The following is a 27055-nucleotide window of genomic DNA, read 5'->3' as shown; positions in this document are numbered from 1 at the left end:
ATCTACATGCCGATATTCAGTTATAGCCATAGCGCCACCTGCTGGCAACAGGAAGTGACATATTTTACGCTGAGACAAACTACTGCTAGAGATTTTTTTTGACATCAATGTATTTTTATTGTGGTCAGTCTAATCTAAAGGCCTGTCCAATGTTTAATTGTGGTAATCTTGATTTTTTGTTAAAGAGCGTGTCCATGACGGCATGACAAAATTTGATGTCTCGCCACAGCAAGAGAAGTTATTGTAACTCAGGCATAAAATATTTTATCTTCCCCAAACTTCACATGTTCGATAAGAGTCCTGGCCTGAACACATCTGAAGGCCAATATTCCATAATAATGATAGCGCCACCTGCTGGCAACAGGAAGATTGGAACAGTGTATATGGAATATACTTTGATATATTCCACTTATATTTATGACTTTAAATGCATATTTGTCACCGTTCACCTTCTTACTAATGCCACTCGTTGGCGGGGAGCCCGGGTGCGAGGGCCCGTTCATCGCTGCTTGCAGCTTTAATTAGGGCCCGAGCACCGATGGTGTGAGGACCCTCTTGGAATTGCTCCGTTTATTATTATTATTATTATTATTATTATTATTCTTCTTCTCTAAGATGAATCGCATTTTTGAGGGCCTAAACATGCTCGAAAAGTCATGAAACTTTGCACACACCTCAGAACTGGCGAAAATTTACGTCTGATATGGGTTTCAGAAGTGGGTGTGGCAAAATGGCTCAACAGCGCCACCTATACACGTTCAACGGTGTGCGCCTCGAGCTACGTTTCATGTACATGTATGAAAATCGGTATAAACATGTAACTCTCCAATACCTACAAAAAAGTATCTTGGAGCAAAATCCGAAACGCAACAGGAAGTCGGTTATTTCTAATATTATGAGCAAATTTTGTGTCATTTTTGTCATTTCCATGCGTTGTATTTTAACGAACTCCTCCTAGAGATTAATTCAGATCAACACCAAATTTGGTATGCCTAATCTAAAGGCCATTGCGATGTTAAATTGCGAAGCTTTTGAGTTTTCGTTGAAGGGCCTGTGTGTGGCGGCCTGGCGAATTTCGATGATTCGCCATGAAACAGGAAGTTGCTATAACTCAGACATACAATGACCAATCTGCCCCAAACTTCACATGTTTACTGAGTCTCCTGTCCTGAACAGTTTGACATGACCATATTCAGTTATAGTCATAGCGCCACCTATTGGCAACAGGAAGTGACATATTTTACGCTGCGACAAACTACTTCTAGAAATTTTTGACATCAATGTCTTTTTTGTCGTCAGTCTAATCTAAAGGCCTGTACGATGTTAAATTGAGAAGATCTTGAGTTTTCGTTAAAGGGCGTGTCCATGGTGCCATGTCAAAGTTCGATGTCTCGCCATGGGAGTAGTGGTTGTTGTAACTCAGTCATAAAATATCAGATCTTGCCCAAACTTCAAATGTTTGATAAGAGTACTGACCTGAACACATCTGGAGGCTAATATTCCATTGGGTGTGGCAAAATGGCTCGATAGCGCCACCTATACATTTTCAATGGAGTGCGCCTCGAGCTACATGTCATATACATGTACGAAAATCGGTAAACATATGTAACACACCAATAGCTACAAAAAAGTCTCTTGGTACGAAATCTGAATCCCAACAGGAAGTCGGTTATTTTTAATTTTCCCTGCAAAATTGGTGTTGTTTTTGTCATTTTCAGGGGTTGTATTTTAACAAACTCCTCCTAGAGATTTATTCAGATCAACACCAAACTTGGTCAGTGTAATCTTAAGCCCTTTGCCATGTTAAATTGCGAAGATCTTGAGGTTTCGTTAAAGGGCGTGTCCATGGCGGCCTGACAAATTTCGATGATTCGCCATGAAAAATGATGGTGCTATAACTCACACATACAATGTCCAATCCGCCCCAAACTTCACATTTTTGATAAGACTCTTCACCTGAACAGATCTACATGCCAATATTCAGTTATAGTCATAGCGCCACCTATTGGCAACTGGAAGTGACATATTTTACACTGTGACAAACTACTCCTAGAAATTTTATGACATCAATGTCTTTTTTGTGGTCAGTCTAATCTAAAGACCTGTGTGATGTTTAGTTGTGAAGATCTTGAGTTTTTGTTAAAAGGCATGTCCATGTCGCCATGACGAAGTTCGATGTCTCGCCATGGGAATAAAATATGTTATAACTCAGGCATAAAATGTCCGATCTTGTCCAAACTTCACATGTGTGATAAGGGTCCTGGCTTGAACACATCTGAAGGCCAATATTCCATTATAACGATAGCGCCACCTGCTGGCAACAGGAAGATTGGCACACATATGGAATAAACTTTGATATATTGCACTTATATTTATGAGTTTAAATGCATATTTCTCAACGTTCACCTTTTTACTAAAGCCACACGATGACGGTGAGCCCGGGTGCGAGGGCCCGTTCATCGCTGCTTGCAGCTTTAATTATTATTATTATTATTCTTCTCTAAGATGAATCGCATTTTTGAGGGCCTAAACATGCTCGAAAAGTCATGAAACTTTGCACACACCTCAGAACTGGCGAAAATTTACGTCTGATATGGGTTTCAGAAGTGGGTGTGGCAAAATGGCTCAACAGCGCCACCTATACACGTTCAACGGTGTGCGCCTCGAGCTACGTTTCATGTACATGTATGAAAATCGGTATACACATGTAACTCTCCAATACCTACAAAAAAGTCTCTTGGAGCAAAATCCGAAACCCAACAGGAAGTCGGTTATTTCTAATATTATGAGCAAATTTTGTGTCATTTTTGTCATTTCCATGCATTGTATTTTAACGAACTCCTCCTAGAGATTAATTCAGATCAACACCAAATTTGGTATGCCTAATCTAAAGGCCATTGCGATGTTAAATTGCGAAGCTTTTGAGTTTTCGTTGAAGGGCCTGTGTGTGGCGGCCTGGCGAATTTCGATGATTCGCCATGAAACAGGAAGTTGCTATAACTCAGACATACAATGACCAATCTGCCCCAAACTTCACATGTTTGCTGAGTCTCCTGTCCTGAATAGTTTGACACGACCATATTCAGATATAGTCATAGCGCCACCTATTGGCAACAGGAAGTGACATATTTTACGCTGCGACAAACTACTCCTAGAAATTTTTGACATCAATGTCTTTTTTGTCGTCAGTCTAATCTAAAGGCCTGTACGATGTTAAATTGAGAAGATCTTGAGTTTTCGTTAAAGGGCGTGTCCATGGCGCCATGTCAAAATTCGATGTCTCGCCATGGGAGTAGTTGTTGTTGTAACTCAGTCATAAAATATCAGATCTTGCCCAAACTTCAAATGTTTGATAAGAGTACTGACCTGAACACATCTGGAGGCTAATATTCCATTGGGTGTGGCAAAATGGCTCGATAGCGCCACCTATACATTTTCAATTGAGTGCGCCTCGAGCTACATGTCATATACATGTACGAAAATCGGTAAACATATGTAACACACCAATAGCTACAAAAAAGTCTCTTGGTACGAAATCCGAATCCCAACAGGAAGTCGGTTATTTTTAATTTTCCCTGCAAAATTGGTGTTGTTTTTGTCATTTTCAGGGGTTGTATTTTAACGAACTCCTCCTAGAGATTTATTCAGATCAACACCAAACTTGGTCAGTGTAATCTAAAGCCCTTTGCCATGTTAAATTGCGAAGGAATTGAGGCTTCGTTAAAGGGCGTGTCCATGGCGGCCTGACAAATTTTGATGATTCGCCATGAAAAATGATGGTGCTATAACTCACACATACAATGTCCAATCCGCCCCAAACTTCACATTTTTGATAAGACTCTTCACCTGAACAGATCTACATGCCAATATTCAGTTATAGTTATAGCGCCACCTATTGGCAACTGGAAGTGACATATTTTACACTGTGACAAACTACTCCTAGAAATTTTATGACATCAATGTCTTTTTTGTGGTCAGTCTAATCTAAAGACCTGTGTGATGTTTAGTTGTGAAGATCTTGAGTTTTTGTTAAAAGGCATGTCCATGTCGCCATGACGAAGTTCGATGTCTCGCCATGGGAATAAAAGATGTTATAACTCAGGCATAAAATGTCCGATCTTGCCCAAACTTCACATCTGTGATAAGGGTCCTGGCTTGAACACATCTGAAGGCCAATATTCCATTATAACGATAGCGCCACCTGCTGGCAACAGGAAGATTGGCACACATATGGAATAAACTTTGATATTATTGCACTTATATTTATGAGTTTAAATGCATATTTCTCAACGTTCACCTTTTTACTAAAGCCACACGATGGCGGTGAGCCCGGGTGCGAGGGCCCGTTCATCGCTGCTTGCAGCTTTAATTTTAATTATTTTTTAAATGCATAGAATGCAATGCATACATCAAAAATAAGCATTTAATTATTACCCATTGTTTCTCTGTCTTGTACTGTGAACAATGACAATAAAGTTGACGGATGAATTAAGTACATTTAAGTGCCATTCAGTTGGGGTTTTAAATAAAGCATTTTCTGAGATGCACATTAAACACATAAAACATTAATTTATCTTTTAATTATTTAAAATTTACTTAACTTTTTGGTAAACAAAGGGGATTTACTATAAAAAAATAAAACATGGAAGAAATGTTGTGCGATTAAAACTTAAAAAAAAAAAAAAAAAAGTAAGAGTTTTTTTTTTTTTAGTAGTAGGCTATGTACATTCTGCTGAACAACAGTCTTTAGCCGGACTTTTATTTTGAGGGGTGGGTGTGCCTTTACAGTGTGATGTGACGCTAGTTTTACTCAACTCAAACGGTCAAATGCTCATAAAGCGACTTTCAGAGCAGTTCTGGAGATGTTGTACATGTGTTCACGTCTTATTTAGAGAGACAGCAGACGCTGAATTCACTGCGAGCTTCATGCGCGCTTCAGTGTGTTTAATGAATGAAGACCCGCTCCTGCTCCATTCATTAACAAAGACACGCAGAACATGCAGGATTCATATTTAAACAGACTATTCCGGCTTAATATTTACAGATATTAGTCCATATCGTGATTTGATGTAAGTGCAATGAGCTATTTTTGATGAATTCATTCAAAATTTGGCGAATTCCTTGCCATTCCGCGTTAAACTGTAAATTCGGTTTTTATGACTGGATTCCGCGATTCCCTCCGCGTTTTTTGCATCGCGGAAATCATAGGGCCCTAGTTGTGGTATGCCAGCTCTATCTTGCAATGGACACACGCCACGACGTTCTCTTTACGTTTGCCCGCACACTCAAATCAAAACACTGCTGACTCCTTGCAGTATGCGACTTCGGACGCAGAGCTTGTGTCTCCTTCCGCTTTGTAGGTGACGTAAACGCGTTGTCACATTAAAAAAAATCATTGCCAAAGAACCTGATGTGAGATTTAAAATAAATTAAAAGAGGCTTAGAGGCAGAGGAATTTACCAAGGTACGAAGCACAACTCGCACAGAAGTAATTGTCAAATCAAGCAGCTTTCCATTTCTCAGTGCAGCAAATGCACATTTTTTTTTTTTTTTTAATTAAAGGGATAGTTCACCCAAAAATGAAAATTGTCATGTTGTTCCAAAACCATAAGACCTTCGTTCATCGTCGAACACAAATTAAAATCTTTCTCATGAAATGTGAGAGCTGTCTGACCCAGAGATGGGGACTCGAGTTTGAGACTCGGACTCGAGTGCGACTTAAGTCGCACAAACAGTGACTTCAGACTCGACTTGAGACTCGTCCTCGAAAGACTTCAGACTCGACTCGGACTCGAGCTCCGGGACTCGTGAACAATGTTAATTTTTAGTAAACGTCAGATGAGCTCGCTGTTAGAGTTGTGACGTTCGCGAACGAACCGATTCTTTTGAACGGCTCATAAACATGAACGATGGGAGCCGAGTCACGGCTGGAGGGGAGCCGTTCTTTCTGTCGCTCTTTTTTCCTATGCGTGTTTCAGAGCGCGTGTTTCACACAGATGCACACAAATGAGCTCCTCCGCGAGACAGAACAGTTATAGGGGGAGGGGCGCACCCAGCGCAGGCCAACCCTTTATAGCGTGATGATATTAGTTATTAGTTGTGCACGCATCCTTCACGTGAGTACTCCAGTGGAAAAAAACCTGCGTGCCTCTGTCATTGGGTAGGAGCGGAGCCATGACGTTTTGCACAGATATTCATTGCAGCCCACTTTGTTATTGTTCATTGACTTGAAGGGGCTGATGTCCTATTTGCAAAGTTTACAGTAGTAATAATAGTATGTAGACATTTCCATTTTATTTATTCTCATTTTATCTATTTTAAATATTTTTGGTTCTCTATCAAAATGTTCTTGTGTGATAACAATGTTCTTGTGTGGAAGTGTTTGTAGTAAAAGCTGTTTTGCACAGAAATTCACTGCAGCCGGCTTTGTTTTTGATGTTTATTTGTGAGTAGGTATTGTATGAATAACATAAGTCAGCGTAGCTTTGTTCATTCTTAAGCCAGACAAGAGGTGTGCAGCTATACAGCCAGGACAGACAGAAGGCCATTACTGAATCCATAAATGCAAAATACAGATATTAACTTAAAAGTAATGCATTCTTGGTGTTTTGTTGGTAGTTGATATTGTATGCTAATAAATAGAGTTGTCATAATAACATATTACATGCTTTGAATTCCTTATATATAGCTATGCAGTGTTCTAAGCAGCTTGGATGGGTCGCTGTACGTGATGCAACATTTATTATAACCAGAGACTTAATATAATAAAGAGACTTGAGACTTGACTTGGACTCTAGCTCAGAGACTTGAGACTTGACTTGGACTCTAGCTCAGAGACTTGAGACTTGACTTGGACTCTAGCTCAGAGACTTGAGACTTGACTTGGACTCTAGCTCAGAGACTTGAGACTTGACTTGGACTCTAGCTCAGAGACTTGTGAACATCTCTGGTCTGACCCTACATAGACAACAGTGTATCTATCATGTTCAAGGCCAAGAAAGGTAGCAAGGACTTCATTAAAATAGTCCATGTGACATCAGTGGTTCAGACATAATTTTATGAAGCTACAAGAATACTTTTTGTAAACAAGGAAAACAAAGATTACAACTTCAAAAATGTACAATTTCACTGTCGGGAAATGAGTTCCTTTTTTAATGCGGTTTGTGAGGATTTTAGCTAGAGAAGCAGCAACAGGGAAGTGCTGAGTGCAGAGATGGCATGAGTGATCTATGTTACACAAAAAACACATTAAAGGCACATCAGGACAAAAACATGTGTCTGAAGTGGGCTAGATTAAAGGCCATTATCAGCTGTGTGCCAGGCAGAGATGCAGGGGGGTCCTCAGCAGGCCCCGGGGGGATTAAAGACTCCCTGTGCATGTGTCAGTGAAGGACCCCAAACAAGCTTTGCTCTGAAGCTGTTGCAGCCACTGCCCCAGGGATTCAGTCAGATGTGGGGAGTTTTTTTTTTTTTTTTTTTTTACAATTTCAGTCCCACAACAAAAAACGTAAACGCCTGCTATCACTTTAGCTCTGCAGTCTGAGGTCTGTTCTCACACAAGGACTGCACATATTCATTGTTACAGAGCTGCAGCACCATTTTGTACCCTTTAGAACTGAGATTTCTACATAAGTGATTATACATTTTGCATTTAGCAAGATCAGTTAAATCCCCTGATGTTCAGTACGTTTATTTACCAACACAAAAAATACAACATTACAAAGTTTCACTGAATGATTATGTAGGAGCTAGATTTTGCGAACAGGCATTACATGTAGATTAGACAAATGGCACTATGGTTTAAGAGAGCGTTTGATTAAAAAATGACATTTTTCATTGTTTACTCCGCCTCATATCATTCCAAACCTGTATGAGTTTTGTTTTGTGGAATATAAATGTTTAGCAGAATGTCTGATCTGCTCTTCTGTACAGTGAAAGTAAATGAGAACAACAGATGTCAAACCTTCAAATGGCATAAAAGTCTTCTCTATAAGGCTTCTATTGAAGTTACCATTGTATTTATTCATAAGTATTCATAATAATAGTTTACTATAACAATACAGGCTTAGACATTCTGCTCAACATATACTTTTGTGTTCCATGGGTGAAAGTCATACAGGGGAGTGAACGATCAACAATTCTTTTTTTTTACTTTTTATTCAATGTGTGTTGTTTAGAAGGTAACGACTTCATATTAGACATTATGCTGGTATTTGGTAATGCAATATTTAAAGAAATGAATATGCAAGATATTGTTATTGTGGGCACTTTAAAATACTGGGAATAATCATTTATTACAAATTATTCTGTTTTTTTTTAATGCATTAAGAATACTTTTCCCTTCAACTGGGCACAATGCACAACACTGCAGTATGCTGCGTGAAAGACGTGTGTACTCTCAAGCACGGACGAAAGCACATGGTGGAGTGCATGAGATGCTCTGCATGAAAGCGTATTTACTCTCCGACAGCAGATGGCGCTGAATAGCAGAAATGCATACGTTACCCTGGAAACCCCATAAACAAAGCAGTTGTACTACTTTCTAAAAACGTATTTAAATGGTTTAAACCTTAGATGCATATCAATGGTTTAAACACCCATTCAGAGTTTTGTGTTCAAATCATGCCCTAGCTATTGTTTGAAAATATTTTGATTCTTTATTGTTTGGTCACACTTTAGGCTACATTAAGGCTCTATTAATCAACATTAGTTAATTAGTTCACAAACTACCGATGAAAATTTTTTCTAAACATTCTTTAATATGGTCATTTAAGTATTTAATAATACGTTGTTAAAATCAAAACTTGCAAGTGTTAATGACCTAAGTTTAATTTTTTATTAATAACCTCAGTAGCTAATGTATCTATTGCTCATTATTAATTGTTAATGCATTAAATAAGTTTAACTAACTTTTTTTGTATATTGCTAAAGATTGTGAACTAAAATCTTATGCCTGTCCCTACAGAGATGGAGTCCCACCTTATAGATATCGTAAGCCGCATCGACATGAGATCCACGAAAGTGCCAAAGTTAATGGGCGAGTGCCACTACCTCATATTCCCGTAAGTATGCTTTGGATTTCTAGAACACCTTGTTGATTTTACAACACTGTGTGTGTGTGTGTGTGTGTGTGTGTGTCTACCTTTCTTTCCATCATTCCTCTCTCTCTTTCTCTTCCCCCACTCCTTCTTTTTATTTTCTTCTCTGTGTCTGGTCTCCGTCCATCATCTTCTGGTCTTTCCCTGTCATTCTTACTCTCTCTTTTCTTCCCACTGCCTTGTCTCTCCCATCGCCCCTAAAATGAATGTGCATTCTTAAGATGCACAGCGGTGGCTGGGGAGCTTTGATCATGTGCCGGCGAATAGCTGATGGAGAGCGAGAGAGCGCAAGTGTGCTGTCTAAAGCGTTCCTGATGCTCTCGTCAGCTCTGCCTGCTCTGCCCCAGCAGATGTGAAGCCTCCCCCTCTGATGGCTCGGCTTTCCCACTGTACCAGCTCCAGCATAATTGGAGCCTCTGAGATGGAGCCCAATTTAACAGAGCAAACATACACTTCCCATCACCGGGGCCTTTCACTCATCCTATAGAGACTGAAAACTGTGGAGGCAGTGAAGACACTTCAGCTCGAGTGTGCATGTGACGTACTAGAGACTCTTTAACGTTTTCACCAATACCTGATTATCGAATGACAAGTTGCAGATGTACAAACTTTCTTAAAGGGGTAGTTCACCTGAAAATCTAACTTCTGTCATGTCTTTCCAAAATGGTTTGACTTCCTTTATTTCATGGAATATGTAGCGGGATATTTTGCTTTTCGAGGGAATGTCAAGCTCTAAAATGACATAGAGCCTCACAGTTAGTGTTGTGACTAGAGCTGCACGATTAATTGTTAAATTCAACTAATTTCTTAATGACAGAGATTCTTACGTGTCTGTTAAAATCTAACTGGAACGTTCAGATCGTGCGCTGCTGCTGACACAGAGAGTAGACAGTTGGCACGTTTAGGGAAGAAGCAACTTCAGTCTTTTCAACTACACCTTATTACAGTCTTGGGGCCGTTCACATATCACGTCTTTTGCACGCTCAAATTCGTTATTTCCAATGTAGGCGCGCGGTATGCGCGCTAATAATGGAAGCGGCACGGTCGCGATGCGCACCCAGTGCGACGCGCCCGTTTTTCAAGGCGCGTCCACACCGCATCGAGTTAAAAACATCTCAACTTTTCAGAGAGCCGCAAGCGCACCGCGGGTCATGTGACAAGAACTAACCATTCAGCTTCATCCTTTCCCGTAACAATGTTGAAAGCTCAGCTAAGATGAAGGAACAGCTGATCATAGTTGTATATGGATTGCCATTTTGAAATAAATTTAGTAGTAGAGCTACTACAAGCGACTTTTAGAGCTGAAAATCAATTCATCCTTTGCTGAAATTTCCGCGTCTTCATGAAAAGAGCACGTCATGGTTGCTTAGCGAAGGCAGGTGCCTCGGGCCGCAACTGCCCGGGCATTTGGAAAGGAGGAGAAAACAGCGCGCCTAGCGTTTATAGGCGCGATATGTGAACGGCCCCTTACAGTCATTCATGTTATCACAGAGATACTGGGATTAGTATAGTCCCAGTTTATAGTTTGGATAAAAACACTGATGTCTGTTGTTGAGAACTTGTCATCAAAACAGACCAAATCCTCTTTTGAAAGGAAGTGGCGCTTTAAATAACAGTTGTTGATTACATTGTTTCAACACTAGGTGACGACAAGTGACTGTTAATAAAAAAAAAATTATTTGCCATTGACTCAATCATTCAAGAGGTTCATTCAAAAACCCTGAATCATCCAGTAATGAAGTAATTTTAGTATTTAAATCATTCAATCAAACCACTTTTTCATGATTGTAATAAAAATTGGTGTCTTCAATATTATATTTTTAATACACACATGCACACACACTAGACTGCAGCAATTAATATTTTGTCGCAAGTTGTTTTGAGTTCAGAATCGCTTTTTGAGACAAAAAAAATATTGATTTGTCAATTTATCCAGAATCTTGGAGCTCTAGATGTGACTCATACGGCCTTCTGAACAAATCTACAATAGATCTGATTTTTCTGATCTCTCAAAACTTCTAATATTGCATGTATTGCCATTCAAAAGTTTGGGTCAGCAAGATGTTTTTGAAAAGTCTGCTTATTTGTTTAAAAATACAGAAAAAACACTAATTAAACCACTCTATTCTATTGAAATATATTTTAAAATGTAGGTTTATTTTCAGCAGTCATAACTCTATTCGTCAGTGTCACTTGATTTGTTTAGAAATCAATCTAATATGCTGATTTGAAGAAACATTCAAATTCAAATGATTGAAAACTGTTGTGCTGCTTAATATTTTTGCGGCCTAATATTTTTGTAGAAACGAACGGTACATGTTATTTCAAGGTTCTGAATAGAAATCTAATGAATAGAAACTCCAAACTTTTGAATGGTAGTTCATATTCAAACCACAATATTTGAAAGTGAACAATGACACATCTTGGCCTGTTCCTTGCACAAAGCGATCATGTGACTATTTAGACCCTTTTTTGGAGTTCGACAGCCGCTGATAACCAGATTCATTGTATGGCAAAGAGCAGAACGAACATCTTGCCTAACGTCTGCATTTTTGTTGAACCAAAGAAAGAACATTATGTGGGTTTGGCACAACATAAGTGAAGAATCCTTATTTTCAGATGAACTGTTGACTTTTAATTGATATTACTCCACTTTGTTCATGTTTATCTTGTGCATTGTTCACATTGTTTATGATTCTAAACCTTTTAACACTCTCCCGCTTGGATGTTTTTTTTTTCCCCATTTGGTTGCATTCTGGCGTTCTGCCTCTGTTAAGTTTAAAAGGCTCTCTTATATTCTGTAAGCGTGGTCTGCGGCAGGGAGGCAGTGTTAGCAACCGAAATGCCTTGTCAGGACTTGACAGATTCTGCAGTTCCACTGGGCATGTAACCGTGTGGGCTGTGGAGGAGACTGATGAATCTTAAGCAAACAGAAGGCCAGAACAAAGAGAGCTGAAACAGACTTTATATCAGATTTGGCCCTGTAATCAAAATTTTAACGACTCCTGTAAGGTTTTATTGAACCTTGTCCAGGCACTGCCTACAACTATATTTCTTCATGTGTCTGTCCTCCTCCCCCGTCTCTCTTTTTCTCCTTTCAGACTTCTGGAATAATACATTTTCCTGAGCTTAAGTTGTTTAGAGTCCTGTTGGTTTGAGAGCAAAGAAATAATGTATGTGCACTAGGGCTGTAGCTATCGAATATTTAAAAACTGAGCTACCACATTGCTACATTAAACTCTGTAAAATGTTAAGTTGGTTGCAGTGCCGTGCACTTAATGCGTCATCTGCAGCCGTTCTAGACATTCTAGATCTAGTGATTTATGCAAATAATTCGACTTTTTTTCTTTGTTTCAAAATACACATTTCATTTAAGCCTTTTCAGACATTCAAATAACAACTGCTCAGCCAGTCCCTCATTCTGAGTCAGCAACAACCTTGCAATGTGAAACAATAGTGCAAAAGCAGGTGCAGTTTATGTAATTAAATATTCTAATCATGCCGGTTTGATTTCACGTCAAAGGGTTAATATTTCATTACTTACTCCTTGACAACCACATTATTCGAAGCCAAAATGTATTCTAAAATAAGATAAAGTAAAACTAGAGAAAGGAGCATTTTCAACTGTTGTCTTCATGTTTTAAATTGTTAGAATGAATCTGTGAAGGAGGTTTTTATTACAGCTGCTGTTATGTCTATACTTCAACAGCTAATTGGATTAGAACCATCATTATATCATTAAAGATGATATGAAAAACATGCACTTTGCCTAAAAGCATGCAGTTTAACTGTCTATTTGAGTGTTGATCATTATTAATCAATTGTTTAAATGAAATTTATTTTATGATATTTTCAGTTTCGGCTGAAAAAAAAATGCATCACTATTTCAAACTAAAACTGATGGAGTAGTGTATTTGTTCTCTACTGTACACCACTGGAGTAGTGTATTTGTTCTCAATGGCACATGATCAAAAATATGTCAGTCTAGTCAAATATTTGACTGTCTAGACAGTATTAATGTTCTTCTGCTTTCCCTGTTGTTTTATTGTTCTCTTTCCATGGCTGTTTAATCAGCAGCTGTAGTTGTAGTTTCTTTTAAGCGCATCGCATTAATTGTGAAAAGTGACCTTGAGTACTGACTCTCATTGTCTTCCCATCAGCGCACAAACCGGATGCCAAAGGATATTCACGTTGAGCCGGAGAAGTTTGCGGCGGAGCTCATCAGCAGGCTGGAGGGGGTGCTGAGGGAACGTGAGGCGCAAGAAAAACTGGAAGAGCGGCTCAAGAGAGTTCGGCTGGTGAGTGCATCCCAGTCGTCACGTCACTGCCGTATTTTCAGCTATAGTAGTTTTTTGGTTCCCCCTGTATCAAAAACTGAGGTCTCTTGATGAGCGAGACTTCGGATGTGTTCTAAAGACTTCCTGTCTTATCAAGGGGGTCTTTCTGTTCAGTGTCAGGTGAATCACCTGCCGAGATTGAGCTACTTGCTAGTCTGCCTCAGTGTAATGACTTTGTTTGAAGTCAGTCGGGGCGTGAAGAAATGCTTGCGCACGCCGCAAATAGGAATCTTTTTCCCGACTCAAAGCCAGGTGTTACGTCTCAAGGCAGATTAGTTATGTGGTTTGGCCTCCTGTTAGAAGAACTTCTGTCACAGAACAGTGACTTGGAGTTATTATGAGCGGAAGGAAGAATGTCATTTGTCTTCTAATTGATATTCTCACTGGAGCCTCGGCTTTCAGCAAACTTGTTTTAAGTTGAGCAACTATCTTCTAAATACAGCACTTGCTTTCTTTGCTCCACTGAGCAGGACGGACTCTGACAGTTAAACATGTTTTTGCCAGCAACTGAGCCTTGACAAGTCTGAATAAACTCTCCATTCTGTTGTGTTATTCAGTCAATTTGGGGCAGAAATCAGTTTTTAGAGGTCGAAACGGCACAGTGAAAATTGGCTGCATTGCGGTTGGAATTGTGTGGTGTGTTCCACCTCATCTCCTTTTTTCTCTATTTTTTTATTCTGGCATGATCTGTCAAAGATCATCCAGAGCGCTGACCCGCACAGCTGTTCAGTAAAAATAAAATGATGCATTTGCCAAATCCTCAAAATTCCTCGTCTCCTTGGACTTCACTACCTGGAGAGAGAATCAAAGCATCGCACACAAATGATCTGTTGTGGTTTCGGCTTTATTGACTTTCTCTTATGAAACTAGAAGACGACCACATGAAAAGGCACTTTTGATGAATAAAGGAATATTAATGGAAATAAATGCAAAATGTGACTGCATTGTTAAAATAAGTGTGTGTATATATATTTGTTATGTGAAATATAATTTTATCACTATTGGAAACAGCTGTGCTGCTTTATATTTTTTAAATACTGATATTTTATGAAATATGGATACAGTGATACAATTTTAAGGGTTTGTTTTATATAAATATAAATAGAAAGTTGAAAAGAACAAAATTTTTTTGAGATAGACATCTTTGTAACAGTAAAAATTATTTTTTCTTGACCATTTGAATCAATTTATTGCTTCATTGGTGAAAAAAATTCCAAGAACGTCTGAATGGACATCTCAATTAAACGGTCAAGTGAACATGTTATGACATGTTTTGACATTTGCAGAATATTATTCAGAATAAAAATATGGTGAGAACGCTGTTATGGATTAATTACATTTAAGTCATGACAGCGTTCATCGGAAAAAAAAACTGCTTTTTCATTGTCTGCAAGTAGCAATACAGAATGCGACTAAAATGCAATTTAGTCACCAGACCATGAGTAAAACTTAATTTGTCAAAGAACTAAGTGTTTTTTGCCAGTAAAATCATAATTGGAGAAGGGCACAACAAATTGGCAAGTAAAATATTAAATCTTGTTAAGGGAAAAGGCATGTCGGATCTTTTGTAATCTGAAGAGAGATCTGCTTGTGGAGAAGGGCTTCATAATTAAAATGAATATTGAAGTCGTGTTTTGGGCAACAAGGGAATTTTCTCATGGCTGTTTAAGGTCATTGTGTGATTTCTATATGACCATAACAAAAGCATATCAATAGAATCGAAGGAAAGCTGTAAGCGTGTGACCTCTGCAGGTTTAAACATGTTACTGCACAGTGATTCCACAGCCAGTTGTTTTCTACAGATTTATTCAGTCACTATAAAATGTGTTTTTTCTTTGAGGGAGATGGTTTCTAGCCAATATTGAATAATCTCTTGTGTCCTGTAGGAAGAGGAAGGTGACGATGCGGACATCTCCACTGCTCCCTCCCTGGCCAATCACAGGATTCCTCCAGCAGTCCACGTGCAGCATTATGGCGGCCGCTACTCTGAAATGAGCTACAACGGGCTGCAGCTACGGGACGCACACGAGGAAAACCCCGAGAGCATCCTGGACGAGCATGTGCAGCGTGTCATGAAAACCCCCGGCTGTCAATCTCCGGGCACGGGGCGCCACTCTCCGAAGTCCCGCTCCCCTGACGGGCTTCCTGCGGGCAAGATTCCCGGGATGATGATGATGCCGCTGTCCGGTGGCCAAGGCAAGCACCAGGCTCGGCTGGGCCCGAAGGGGGAAGCAGCGCACCTGCACCATCACAAACACATCCACCACACACACTATGCCGCGGGGGGGAAACCCAAAGAGCAAGTGGATGCGGAAGCCATGAGGATGCATGGGGGACTGGCCTGGAATATGGAGCAACACCACTTTGGATCCAAGTCACGCAACTTTGCAGATGGGATGAGCGTCGGCCCCAGTGCCATGGACCCCATGGGTTACGGGTATGTGCCTCGATGTCTTTTGTTAGACATGTACACTACTGTTCAAAAGGGTGGAGTCAATAAGATTTTTGTTTTTGAAAAAAATCTATGATGCTTACCAAGGCTGCATTTATTTGATCCAAAATACAGTAAAAATACTTCACATTGGAAAAATGATTACTATAAAAATAAGTAATATTAGTAATTTAGTTTGTCTTCTTTTTTTTACGTAATTTATTCATGTAATGCAAAGAAGAAATTCCAGCAGGTGCTCACGAGACATTTTAGCTATGCTTCTCAATATTTTGGAAGTTTTTACAATTTTTTTTTTTTTAAGATTCTTCGAGGAATAGAAAGTTGAAAAGAACAGTATTTACTTGAAATGGAAATCTTTTGAAACATTATAAATTTCATTACTGTCATTACTTTTGATCAATTTAATGTGTCCTTGCTGAATAGGAGTAAATTCTTCTCAAAAAAAGAAAAAAAAGAAAAGTGTGCTGACACCAGATTTTTGAATGGCAGTGTAAATTGGAGATGATTAGTGAAGCCATTTCTCTACATCATCTGTGATTTTGAGGTTCTCATGTCTCACTGTAGCAGTAAAGGAAGCACACTGTCAAAGCGACCAGTCAGAAAAGGAGAGGATGGTCGAAACTTTGAGATGCGAGAGCCCTTGCCCCTTGATGATATGGAGAGGAACCAGAAGATCTTGCAGTGGATGATGGAGGGCGAGAAGGAAGCTGGCCGCTCTAAGAGGAGCCCTTACGGGTGAGAGACTTTATTTATTTAGTTTAGTAATAGTAATAAGATAGAAAGAGAAATAGAAAGCAAGCCATGTTTTTTTTTAATGAATCATGTAAAAGCTAATGTCGTTTTTGCTTATTTCATAGGAGCATCTCTGGCTCCAAGAAGGCTCAGAGTCACGAGGTGTCGAGGCCCAGCTCGGTGGAGCGGCCGGGGGCTGTGCACCCTTGGGTCACCGCTCAGCTCCGCAACAATGTGCAGCCCTCCCATCCCTTCATCCAGGATCCAACCATGCCCCCCAACCCAGCCCCCAACCCCCTCACCCAGCTGGAAGAGGCACGCAGGCGGCTTGAGGAGGAGAGGAGGAAGTCTGGAGCATTGCAGGCTAAGCCGAGGTGAGAAAACATTTTCACCTGAAGACAACAATTCATATATGATAGATACATTGAGGCTTGATTTGTTACCGCATGAAAATAATCTAATGCAGTTTGCTTTATAAACTTAATGTTTCTTCATCTTGGAAGTTATTTGTCAGTGATCCTTCTTTGTCCCAAAATGCACAATGCAAGGCTGCGTCCTCTTCTCCCCTTCACACATTGTGGCTGGCTTAGGTGCATGCGTATGAGGCACGTTAGCCTTTGAACACAGCCGGTGTGTCTAACTCGGGGTTGTTCCTCAGGTATGTGATGGAGGTGATCCAGAGGGGTCGCACCGCTGTCAGGCCCGCTCTGTTCCCCACGCTCAGTGTGGTGCCCGCCGTCTCAGACATGGAGCTCTCCGAGGCAGAGTATGTCCTCTGTGCTTCTCCCTAGAGCGTAGCCCTTCCCTTCACCATCTCATGCTACTGATTGATGCATTATGAGTTCAAACAAACTGATAAAAACACAGAAGTGAAGTGTGAAGCTGCGTTTTAAAACAGGGTTTAACATGTTGGTTAATTTTAATATGAGAGGACAGCGGGGATGGATTTATTTTTTTCAACTGGAGCAAGTGTTCTGGATTATAGACTGGTGCTCTGGCTGGAAGAAACGGTGCAGAGTTAAGAAACCTTAAAGGCACAATATGTAATTTTCCCCACTAGAGGTCGCATTTTCAAAACAATAACAAAGGCGAAGCCTTATGAAGCAGGATGTTCACAGATGAGGTAATGAATAATTATTTTATTACCTGTACCTTTTACAGTTATCGAAACAGCAAAAAGATTATGCAGAGAATTTGAGAAATGAACATTTACATTGTGAAAGAACATTAAGATTTTAAGGGCTCTTAAAAAAAACTCAGGAAAGCTGTCTATAAAGGTTTTATGAATGAATCTCATACATCATAGTTGGGAGCTGAATGCAGTCAGCCAGTGTGTGAACTGATCAAAAAACTCATCTCAACACCCCTAATTGCCGTTGCATTCAGAAGCTCAACACTCGTGTGTGTGTGTGTGTGTGTGTGTGTGTGTGTGTGTGTGTGATTGGTTATAATGCACAACACTGTAAAAGCGTAAAAATTTATGGGTGCAATATTGAGCAGATCTAAATTGAATTCTGCGGTCAACACTTTATTTTAGTTTTCATTTAATTCGCGGCAGCCGTAATGGATTTAGTTTAACTGTACAGCAGCATTTGTGTCCGTGTGTTGCAATCGTTTCTACAAACAGAACCTGGGAATATGTAGATATTACATCATTGATCGGCGACAGTGAACAGGGACGAGTCATTATTTAAAATTGAAATTTCTCTGGATTTACAAATCCTTGGGAACTTTTTGGATAACCTAATTACACTACTGCGTGTAATATATTCAAGTAGTTTTTGAATATTGTATTAATTAAAAGGCACAATACGTAAAATTTTCATGAGTTATTTGTTTCTTACAAACATGCAGCTTTTCACTTTAGATGTTAATTGATGTACTGGAGTTGTGTGGATTACTTCCAATTGTTTTTATCACCTGTCTGGTCTCTGACGGCACCCATTCACTACAGAGGATCCTTTGTTGAGAGAGTGCTGTAATGCTAAATTTATCTAAATCGGTTCTGATTGAGAAGCATCGACTGGCCTGAGGGTGACTACATTAACAGCATATTACAATTTTTAGGTGAACTGTTCCTTTAAGAATGTAAGGTCGTTTGACCAGTTTTAGTACGTAGTTTCTCTCAGATTTGGTTGCAGTGAAGTGTTGTTCTGGCGTATTAACCGCTGATCAGCTGCAGGAGAATAAGAGGCCACGGTTGTGTGCCTGCTCCTAATGCAGATATGCAGTTTAGTGACATCAAAGCTTTGGTGTGGATGAGATGAAAGCGGCACATCGGTGCCAGTGTTCGTTTTTTTTTTTTCTTTCCGAGGAACATTTGTCAGGCATCTGGAATCCGTTTTACTTGGCAGCAGTAAACCAATCCTCTGACGCCCACTAGCACTCGTGCCCACTTCAAGCCGAGCAGAGCACATACAAGAGCCTTTGAAATACGGCTCTGGTCCAGACACCCTTTTGGGATCGGGACGTTGTACTTCTCACTTTGATGCTAGAAAAGCAAACTGCATAATTTTGTTCCTTGTTATTGTAGAACAAATGTTAGGTAAGATTGTCTCTGTTCATTTGCAGGCATAAGAATATGAAGAAGCAGCCTTGTGAGAACATCACCGTGGCCTATTACTTCTGTGGAGAGCCCATCCCGTACAGGACGACTGTCAAAGGAAGGATCGTCACGCTGGGACAGTTCAAGGAACTGCTTACTAAGAAAGGGAGCTACAGGTAAACCTTTGCCACAAGTCATGTTCTAGTTTTTGAAAACCTTCTGTAGTGTTTACTTTAGAAGACTTCAGATCCTGTCATCGTTTACTGACGAATGATCTTCTGTGGAACACAAGAAGAGACTGTGTTTATCAGTCTTGGACTGAAACTTTCAATCTTCTCATAAGCCAGTATCAATATGAAAGTATAATAAAACTGATCCTTACAACTCCACTTACACTCCTTACAAAAACATTATTCTCGTTTTCTGAAGTCATTCAATAGCTTTGTTTGAGAAAAGACCACAATATGATTATTAAACGACAATTCACTGATAATTTAATTAACAAAGACGTTAAATTGATTCCGACTGTATTTATATTTTTACTATATATATTATAAAAGATAAATGCACAACTCGAATTGGTTCTTTTAAATTGTAATATTATTTCACAATACTGTTTTACTCCTTTTATGAATTAACTATTTCTATAAAAAAAAATTCCATTATTAAATTGCATTTTATATATAATATAAAAGGCTTAAAATTTTACAGTTATGTCAACTGAATTAAATGACTTGGTATTTAACCAAGTATTTAATCTTGGTATTTAATCATCCCTATCTCTTTGCCTCACCACATCCTAGGTATTATTTCAAGAAAGTGAGCGATGAGTTTGACTGCGGAGTGGTGTTCGAGGAGGTTCGCGAAGACGATGCCATCCTGCCCATCTTCGAGGAGAAGATCATCGGAAAAGTTGAGAAGATCGACTGAGGCCGGGGAGGGAGGGACCGGGGCTGCAGAGGCGCAGCAGGATATGGAGAAAAGGAGGACGCGGCGAGCAGGTGCTGAGATTGGTACAGCGAATGTGGATGTGCTGGAGAGCGAGAGGTGCAGAGCAGGAACGGAAAGTACACTATTTACTCCGAGGCGTCTACCTCCGCACAACGGCTTTTAAAGTCACACAGCTGCTCAGTGCGCTCAAGATCACTGCGTTGTGCACGGAGAGCCCTCGGACTCACAGAGACGAAAGCGTGAGGCAGCATTCTCTCACTTTTGCTATATTTCTAACCCTGAAAAATGTAATGTAGCAATGTAAAGTTAGCTTAGAGAAAAGTACTATGAATATGTTTACTAAAGCTGCATATTTTTGATATGACGTATCAGAAGGAACATATCCTTTCTAATTTAACAACTCTTGTAATTTTATATGTACTGGTACCAGATGTGTACAGACTGTATGTTTAAAAGGAAAAAGAGAAAGTTTTATATCTATTTAAATATTTAAAAAAAAAAAACGGAAAAAAGAAAAAAAAAGCGGAATCGGTTCACCCATATCAAAGCTGCGGCATCAACCTGACCCAAAATATAGTGGGCTTTCACAAAGCTGCGGTTACGGAGAAATCGCAACCCGCGCTTTACCAAGTGCTTTTAACTCATAAAACTGGTTTGTTAAATGCGTTATGCATTGATGTCAGAGGAGTACCGCTTTGAGCAGATGTCCTGTATGACGATGCCTTCACATTGCTCTCTGTCCTTCGCTGATGTCATGACATACATGATAATAACACAGCATGATTTCAGAGCAAAGGATGTAGCACTGTCAAATGATTAATCGCGATTAATCACATCCAAGATAAGTTTGTTTACGATATGTAAGTGTTTACTGTATATTTGTGTATATATAAATGCACACTCGTACAGTATATTTTATATTGTATTTATTTATATTCATATATCTTATATAGGTTTTCTCAAATATATACATGCATGTGTGCATATCGATCGATATATACATAACAAATATATACACTTATATTATGCAAACAGAAAATTGCGATTAATCATTTGACGGCGCTGAAAGGATGAGTGCGGCAATTTTATGAAACTAATATCTCACGATGTTTAAGTGGCAGAAGTTATAAGTCTGTAGTTTATATCCAGAATCTGTAAGGTGGCTCTCCAGGTGTGAGATCCGCAGCAGCGCTGACGCCTGTTTAGGAGCAGGGGAATGTGAGACTTGAGGAAGAGGACGCGACGTGCTGGTCGTCCTGGGGTCCATCGTCTGTCTAGTGCCATTGGACAATATACGGATCATGTTTACACTTACCTTAATGTATTACAGAACAAGAAACGAATCGAGCATTGTAGCCTTTTAGCTTAACACGGCTAAATGTGGTGCCTGGCAAGATTGAATCGTTTTTAACAAATTTAGTTTTAGCCATGTTGAGATCATGAAACACCAAAGAGAACAATCTATCGCAGGAGTCGAATGAAATCCGTTTGCGTTGTTTCAGCGACAAAAAAAAATGAAGCTCCTTAGAGTTTTCAGGCTGCGTGTTGTAATGAAACACAGAGAAGTGTAACTAACCGCTAGGACAGGCCTGGCGAGACCGAGCCAGACGTGGTGCTGTAACGGTAGAATGCTTTCTGTTGATCCGGCATCCCATTTCTGCTTTAGTTTTTACATTTTTAATTCCCCGTGTAGTTTGATTTAAGTTGCTATTGTCATCGATGTTTGTTCAGTGATTTGTCATGTTTGTTTTTATTTTTTTTCCCCCACGTTCAGTTAGAATTGTTTTAAGCTTTCATCAACTTGAACAATATGGGTACTTGATGCAAAATATGGAACATTTCTCATGTTTGTTTCGACTGATTTTTAATTACGGTGTAATTGTCAACTGGGATGTAAAGAGTTAACTACTGTGAATAGCTTGGGCGTGAGCTCCTCTCACCGAATGATGGATGACCTGTACATAGACATCACAGAGTGCCTTTCTGACCATCCTCATCTCTGATCCACGGTCTGCTCTCCTCACTCCATGTGTCCAGTACCAGGGACTTGCATTATGTTTTTAACTTTCTTAAGAACTTTTTTTGTTGTTGTTGTTTCCTTTGCGAAGAGCATCAACACACTTTAAGTCTTTCTATGTAAATATGTACATTTTTTTTTCTTTTTTTTTATGTGTCTTCAAGGACAACCAGCAACCCAATTTGGATATTTAGTGCCCTGGTTCTGCTTAAGTGTGCCGAGATTGTACAGTTCACATTTTATGGTACTTTGGACAATAAAGACATGTTATAAAACAAATATCTTGTTCCTTTTTGCATGATTTTATATTTTATGAATTATATAAGCCTATCCGTAGTTATTCTGGTTTATTTATTTATGCATTAAATTAAGCATTTCTAAAAAAAAAAAATATTAATGTAAACAGACGATGGCGCTCTTGTTTCCTAGCAACGGTTTCGGGAGCTTTGCCAAGATAGCTGTGTCTGAGGCGCCACATAAACATTGAATTATGACAGATCATATAAAAGAATCTATTAAAACTACAGTACATGTGGCTTTTGGGAAAAACTCAATTACTGAGCAAGTAAATAAAAGCGTTGTTCAAAACACTGACCTTTCCTTTTCCCTTAATGATTTATCATGTTGACCGCGTTTTATTCAAAGAATCCGCCAAATGCAGCTCATGTTCGGTGACAAGTGTCTGGCGGCATTAGACATAACTAATGAGCAACATTCGCCTACAAACAACTACTCCGTAATCAAACTGCAGATGGCGACAACTTTGAGACTTAAGAGGATTTAAACTCGACCCAGAGATGGACTTTTCCTAGCCTGACTGCTAAGATATCTCATAACCTTCGTAACATCGTTCAGTAAAATGATCGCCTGTAAAGTTGCTCCGGGAGTAACATGCAGTTTTATGCCTCTATCGCCAGAGGGCGCACATTCTGTACTGCCAGTCTCCTCGTCTTCAACTTTTACCAAAACAACCTCCTCTTGTCTTTATAATTCGGTATATATAGTGTGTGTGAATATAAGCAGTATGAAGGGACAGAGTCTTTGTGGACACGTGTCCAGACTCTGTAGGGACTCGGGGTGCTTTGTTAGGAGGCTTTCTTTTGTAGACGGCACTTCTGAGACTTAATGGGTTTCTAAAGAGGTCCTTGGGAAAAATAGCCACAAAATTCATGGCTCGAAGGACTCCTTTTAACTGGAGCACATCATATAGTAGCTATGGCACGAGAAAATGACTTGATGGTTTCTGCTTTCACTGAAGAAAAATAATGAAAGGTGCATATTTTGATCGAGCCTGTTCCCTCAACGTATGCTCAGCTCTTTGTTTCTTTGAGAGGCTGATGATGCCGTTACGTTTCATGTTGTCTTCACTTTCAGCTGTGGAAGCGCCTTGAGGATGCTTGTTGATTAAGGTCGCTCTCTTGTATTGGACTTGCAATTAATTCTGGAACACTGTGCAGGGCTCAGGTTACGAAACCCGAGCTGCTTAATTGAAAAGGAAAGATCATTAGGGTGTTCTGCCGCCGTGTCTAACCAAAGTCTCTAGGACCAAATAAAAACAAAAAGACTTTCATTAGCAGATGGTCCATCTGCAGGATATACATATGCACAGTGTTTTTCTCAGCTCTGGTGGCCCCCGTGCCCTCTGTGATCAAAGCTGCCGGGTAAATGTTTGATTTCTGGCCCTCACTCATCAAATGCTGATCTGATGCTGGGGTTCACACCTCTGATTAAACCTGCACCTCTCACCGTCTCACCGGCCCTGTCTCGGCTTCATCAGTAATGATGACTCCTGCCCACTGTGGCAGGTATAATGTGTTTTTGGGGCCAGTCGCTCTTCATGAAAAGCTTTCTGGCTCCCTGTGGTTGATTCAGAAACTGTTTTATTGTGCTGTTCGAGTTGTGCTCTGTGTGCCTTGAGCACCAAAAATCAGTTTTCAGCAAACAATGTACTCAAATAGGAAGTGGGACTTGGCGTAAAATGTCTTTATAGCATTAGCCTTCTGACAATATTCATGATATGTCTGCAATGGAATTACATTTCTTCTATTCAAATGAAAAATATGCATAATGACAGTTTCATATTTGAAATATTTAATGCAAGATATGAGAAAAAAATAAAGATACACTATACAGTTCACTATAAAGTTTGGGGTTAGTAACAACTTTTTCTTAAAGGATTTCAAACATTTATTCAGCAAAGACACATTGACTGGAGATGACAGGATACGCAGGTGTGCATCTGCCGCGGAATGCAAAGTCAAGAGCACACATTTGCATACCGACCTGGCTGACAGCTGTTACTGCACAATCACCATTTCAGATTGACTAACTGTAACACTGTTTCCATTTGAGCTCAAACCTTGAATCTGGGCTATGCACAGCCGGTTTCAGAGCAAAACCCAAAACTCTTTTTGGGCATTTCATTCTCTGGCATTCATATTGGCAGTGCATATGTTTATTTATTTCATTTTCGGTTTGATGAAAATTCATATTAAAAGTAAAAAGAAAAATAAAAGAAAATGTATATATTAGCAGTGTATTTTTAAGTATGCTTTAAAATAATTTTATTTTTTATCTAATAATCACTTATTTTTAAGGGATCATCAGATGCCCATTTTCCAGTCTTATAGTGGACTTCAAAAAAAAAACAAAAAAAAAAACATGCACTCCCCATCATGAATAGCTCTGTGATGGCACTGGACTCATTCAGGTTCCTGGACACCATCATCTTTCAGGGCCTGAACTGGGACACTCACATTGAAGGCCCAGCAGAGATTGTACTTCCTTCACCGTCTGAGGAACTTCAACCTGCCACAGGAGCTGCTGAAACAGATCGACAGTTTTTTTCTTTTTCTTTTTTATATTAGTGTTATATAACATCCCTACTGTGTTATTCCTATGCATGTCTGCACTATGTTTGCACTTTCTTCGGAACTGAATGGAAGCTCCTGTCTTCAAGTCCAACTCCTTGTGTGTGTGTGTAAACATACTTGGTGATGAAGCTCTTCTGATTCTATTTTTCAAGATTTCAAAGAAGAAAAGTCATTTTAAAATGCAATATTTTTCAATATTGCTATTTCTAATGTGATCACATAAATACAGCCTTGGTGAGCATAAGAAACGACTTTAAAGAACATAATAAAAAAAAAATCTTGCAGGCTCTGAAATATTGATTAATGGAAATGAATAAATTTGACAAACTTAATGCAATTTTTCCTAATGATGTTTAAAGCAGAGATGTTATTAAAATGTCTTATGCTCTCATTCATGCAAGGAGGAGCTCCGCGGTTAAGAGGTGTATTAAAATCATTGCAAAATTCATGATGCTGCATAGTTCGATTTCATCAGAAAAGCATAAATATTTAATACATCACCCAGCTCGATGCAGAAATATATATAGACCCTTATAGATGATATATAGACAAATACATAAAAGGGACGCATAATAATCACAGACCGTGTGCCAAAAAAACAAACAAGCATTGAGTGCAAAGAAAGGACAGGTATGATATTTTTCAGACTTTTCCTTTAGTACTTTTTTTTTTTTTTCGTAACAGACACTACATCCATAAAACATTAAACACACAGTGTACAAGAAAGCCCATAAAAGTAGCAAAACAAAATGAGTATCCATGCTCCTACAATAAAAAGAAAATCCCCAAATCTCTCTTGGTATAATCCTGAGGAATAAAGCTGGCTCTCAAAGTACATCGCTGAGGCTGGATTGGGCTAACATCAGTGGATCCTGCAGTCTCCATGGTAACGCAGCTCCGAAATGCACCGAGGTTCTAATAGCTCCAATGATGAAAGTGCAAAATTGAATATTTAGGACAACACCCTAGAAAACAAAATAAAAAATCTGATGGACATACACCTGTAATTCCCCTGTGGTTAGAACATGTGAAGACTGTGCTCAATAACACGGCGTAGGAGTGCAGAAGTGCTTCTGAAGCTGCATTAGATGTCTTCACACTGTTTACTGCTGCACAAAGATGGCACAGATGCATTTACGCAGCACTTTTAATGAACTGTGTACTTGTACTAGTGGCTGAGGTGGGTAAGAGCAGGCACAGTTTTGTATATATAAAGCAGGCTCAGAGCAGCCTTAACACAGCTGTTAAAACACCTTTAGTCTGCATGGTTTAGATACACCACAAGATACACCAAAAGCCAAATGCTTTCCTTGTAATGGCTGAGGAAACAAAGAAGTACATTCTGACCATACATAGAGCCAATACGACATGTCAAAATAAATAGTAATTATCATTTTTGCAAGCAGAGAAGTCAAATAGAAAGCATGTACGGTCTACATGTTTTATATTTAATCGAGTGAAGGTTAAGGCTAAAGAACTTCAGTGTCTTTTATGTTTTATGTTGCAGCAATTAAAGCTAACCTTGAAATGACTGAGTTTCAAAGGGAGAGTCAGTCTTTTGCTGTGCACCAACAATTGGAAGTGGTGCAGTTATTTGCTTCATAAGCTGAGAAGTCTTCACGTGAAACTTTTGAAGTAAGATTAATATTCTTTCATTGCACCGTGGAGACAGTTTTTAGGCACTGCTCATGTGAAGAGTTTTTTTTTTAAATGTAGAATAAGCATAAATGTTATGAAATGTTATTATTCTCACTGTTGACTTGCCGAACGGGTGAAAATGAACGACTAAATGGATTCAGCTTTATAATGAGAAGCCTTTTAATGATGACAAGGATCCATAGAGGAATCCATAGACAGAATAAGATTGTTGTGGAAATTTTGTAGTGTTTATATTGCAACAAATATATGCTGTCAACTTAAAATGATTGTCGCACTTTTGCAGTTCAACTCACAAGTGAGTTTGTGATCATTAGTCTGTTATTATCGTCACGTCAGGCTTCTTTTTGTTCAATATACTCACATTTGGGAGGGCTATGTGATCACTAAAAGC

General features: G+C 39.3%; 1 protein-coding gene across 1 annotated transcript; it reads left to right on the top strand.

Annotated features, from left to right (window-relative positions):
• Positions 1-8918: 8918 nt before the first annotated feature.
• LOC113092146 (axin-1-like) lies at positions 8919-22411 on the top strand (the record flags this gene model as incomplete). Its single annotated transcript, XM_026257754.1, has 7 exons — positions 8919-9062; positions 13259-13396; positions 15322-15872; positions 16452-16622; positions 16745-16993; positions 19191-19340; positions 19968-22411. Coding segments are annotated over 7 exons (1530 nt in total), but the record flags the coding sequence as incomplete, so codon positions are not given.
• Between the last annotated feature and the right edge of the window lie 4644 nt (positions 22412-27055).

Source organism: Carassius auratus, unplaced genomic scaffold (genome assembly GCF_003368295.1).
Source record: "Carassius auratus strain Wakin unplaced genomic scaffold, ASM336829v1 scaf_tig00214480, whole genome shotgun sequence".
In the NCBI taxonomy this organism is placed as follows: domain Eukaryota; kingdom Metazoa; phylum Chordata; class Actinopteri; order Cypriniformes; family Cyprinidae; genus Carassius; species Carassius auratus.
Note: the sequence above shows the minus strand (reverse complement) of the source record. Positions and strands in the feature narration are given on the sequence as shown.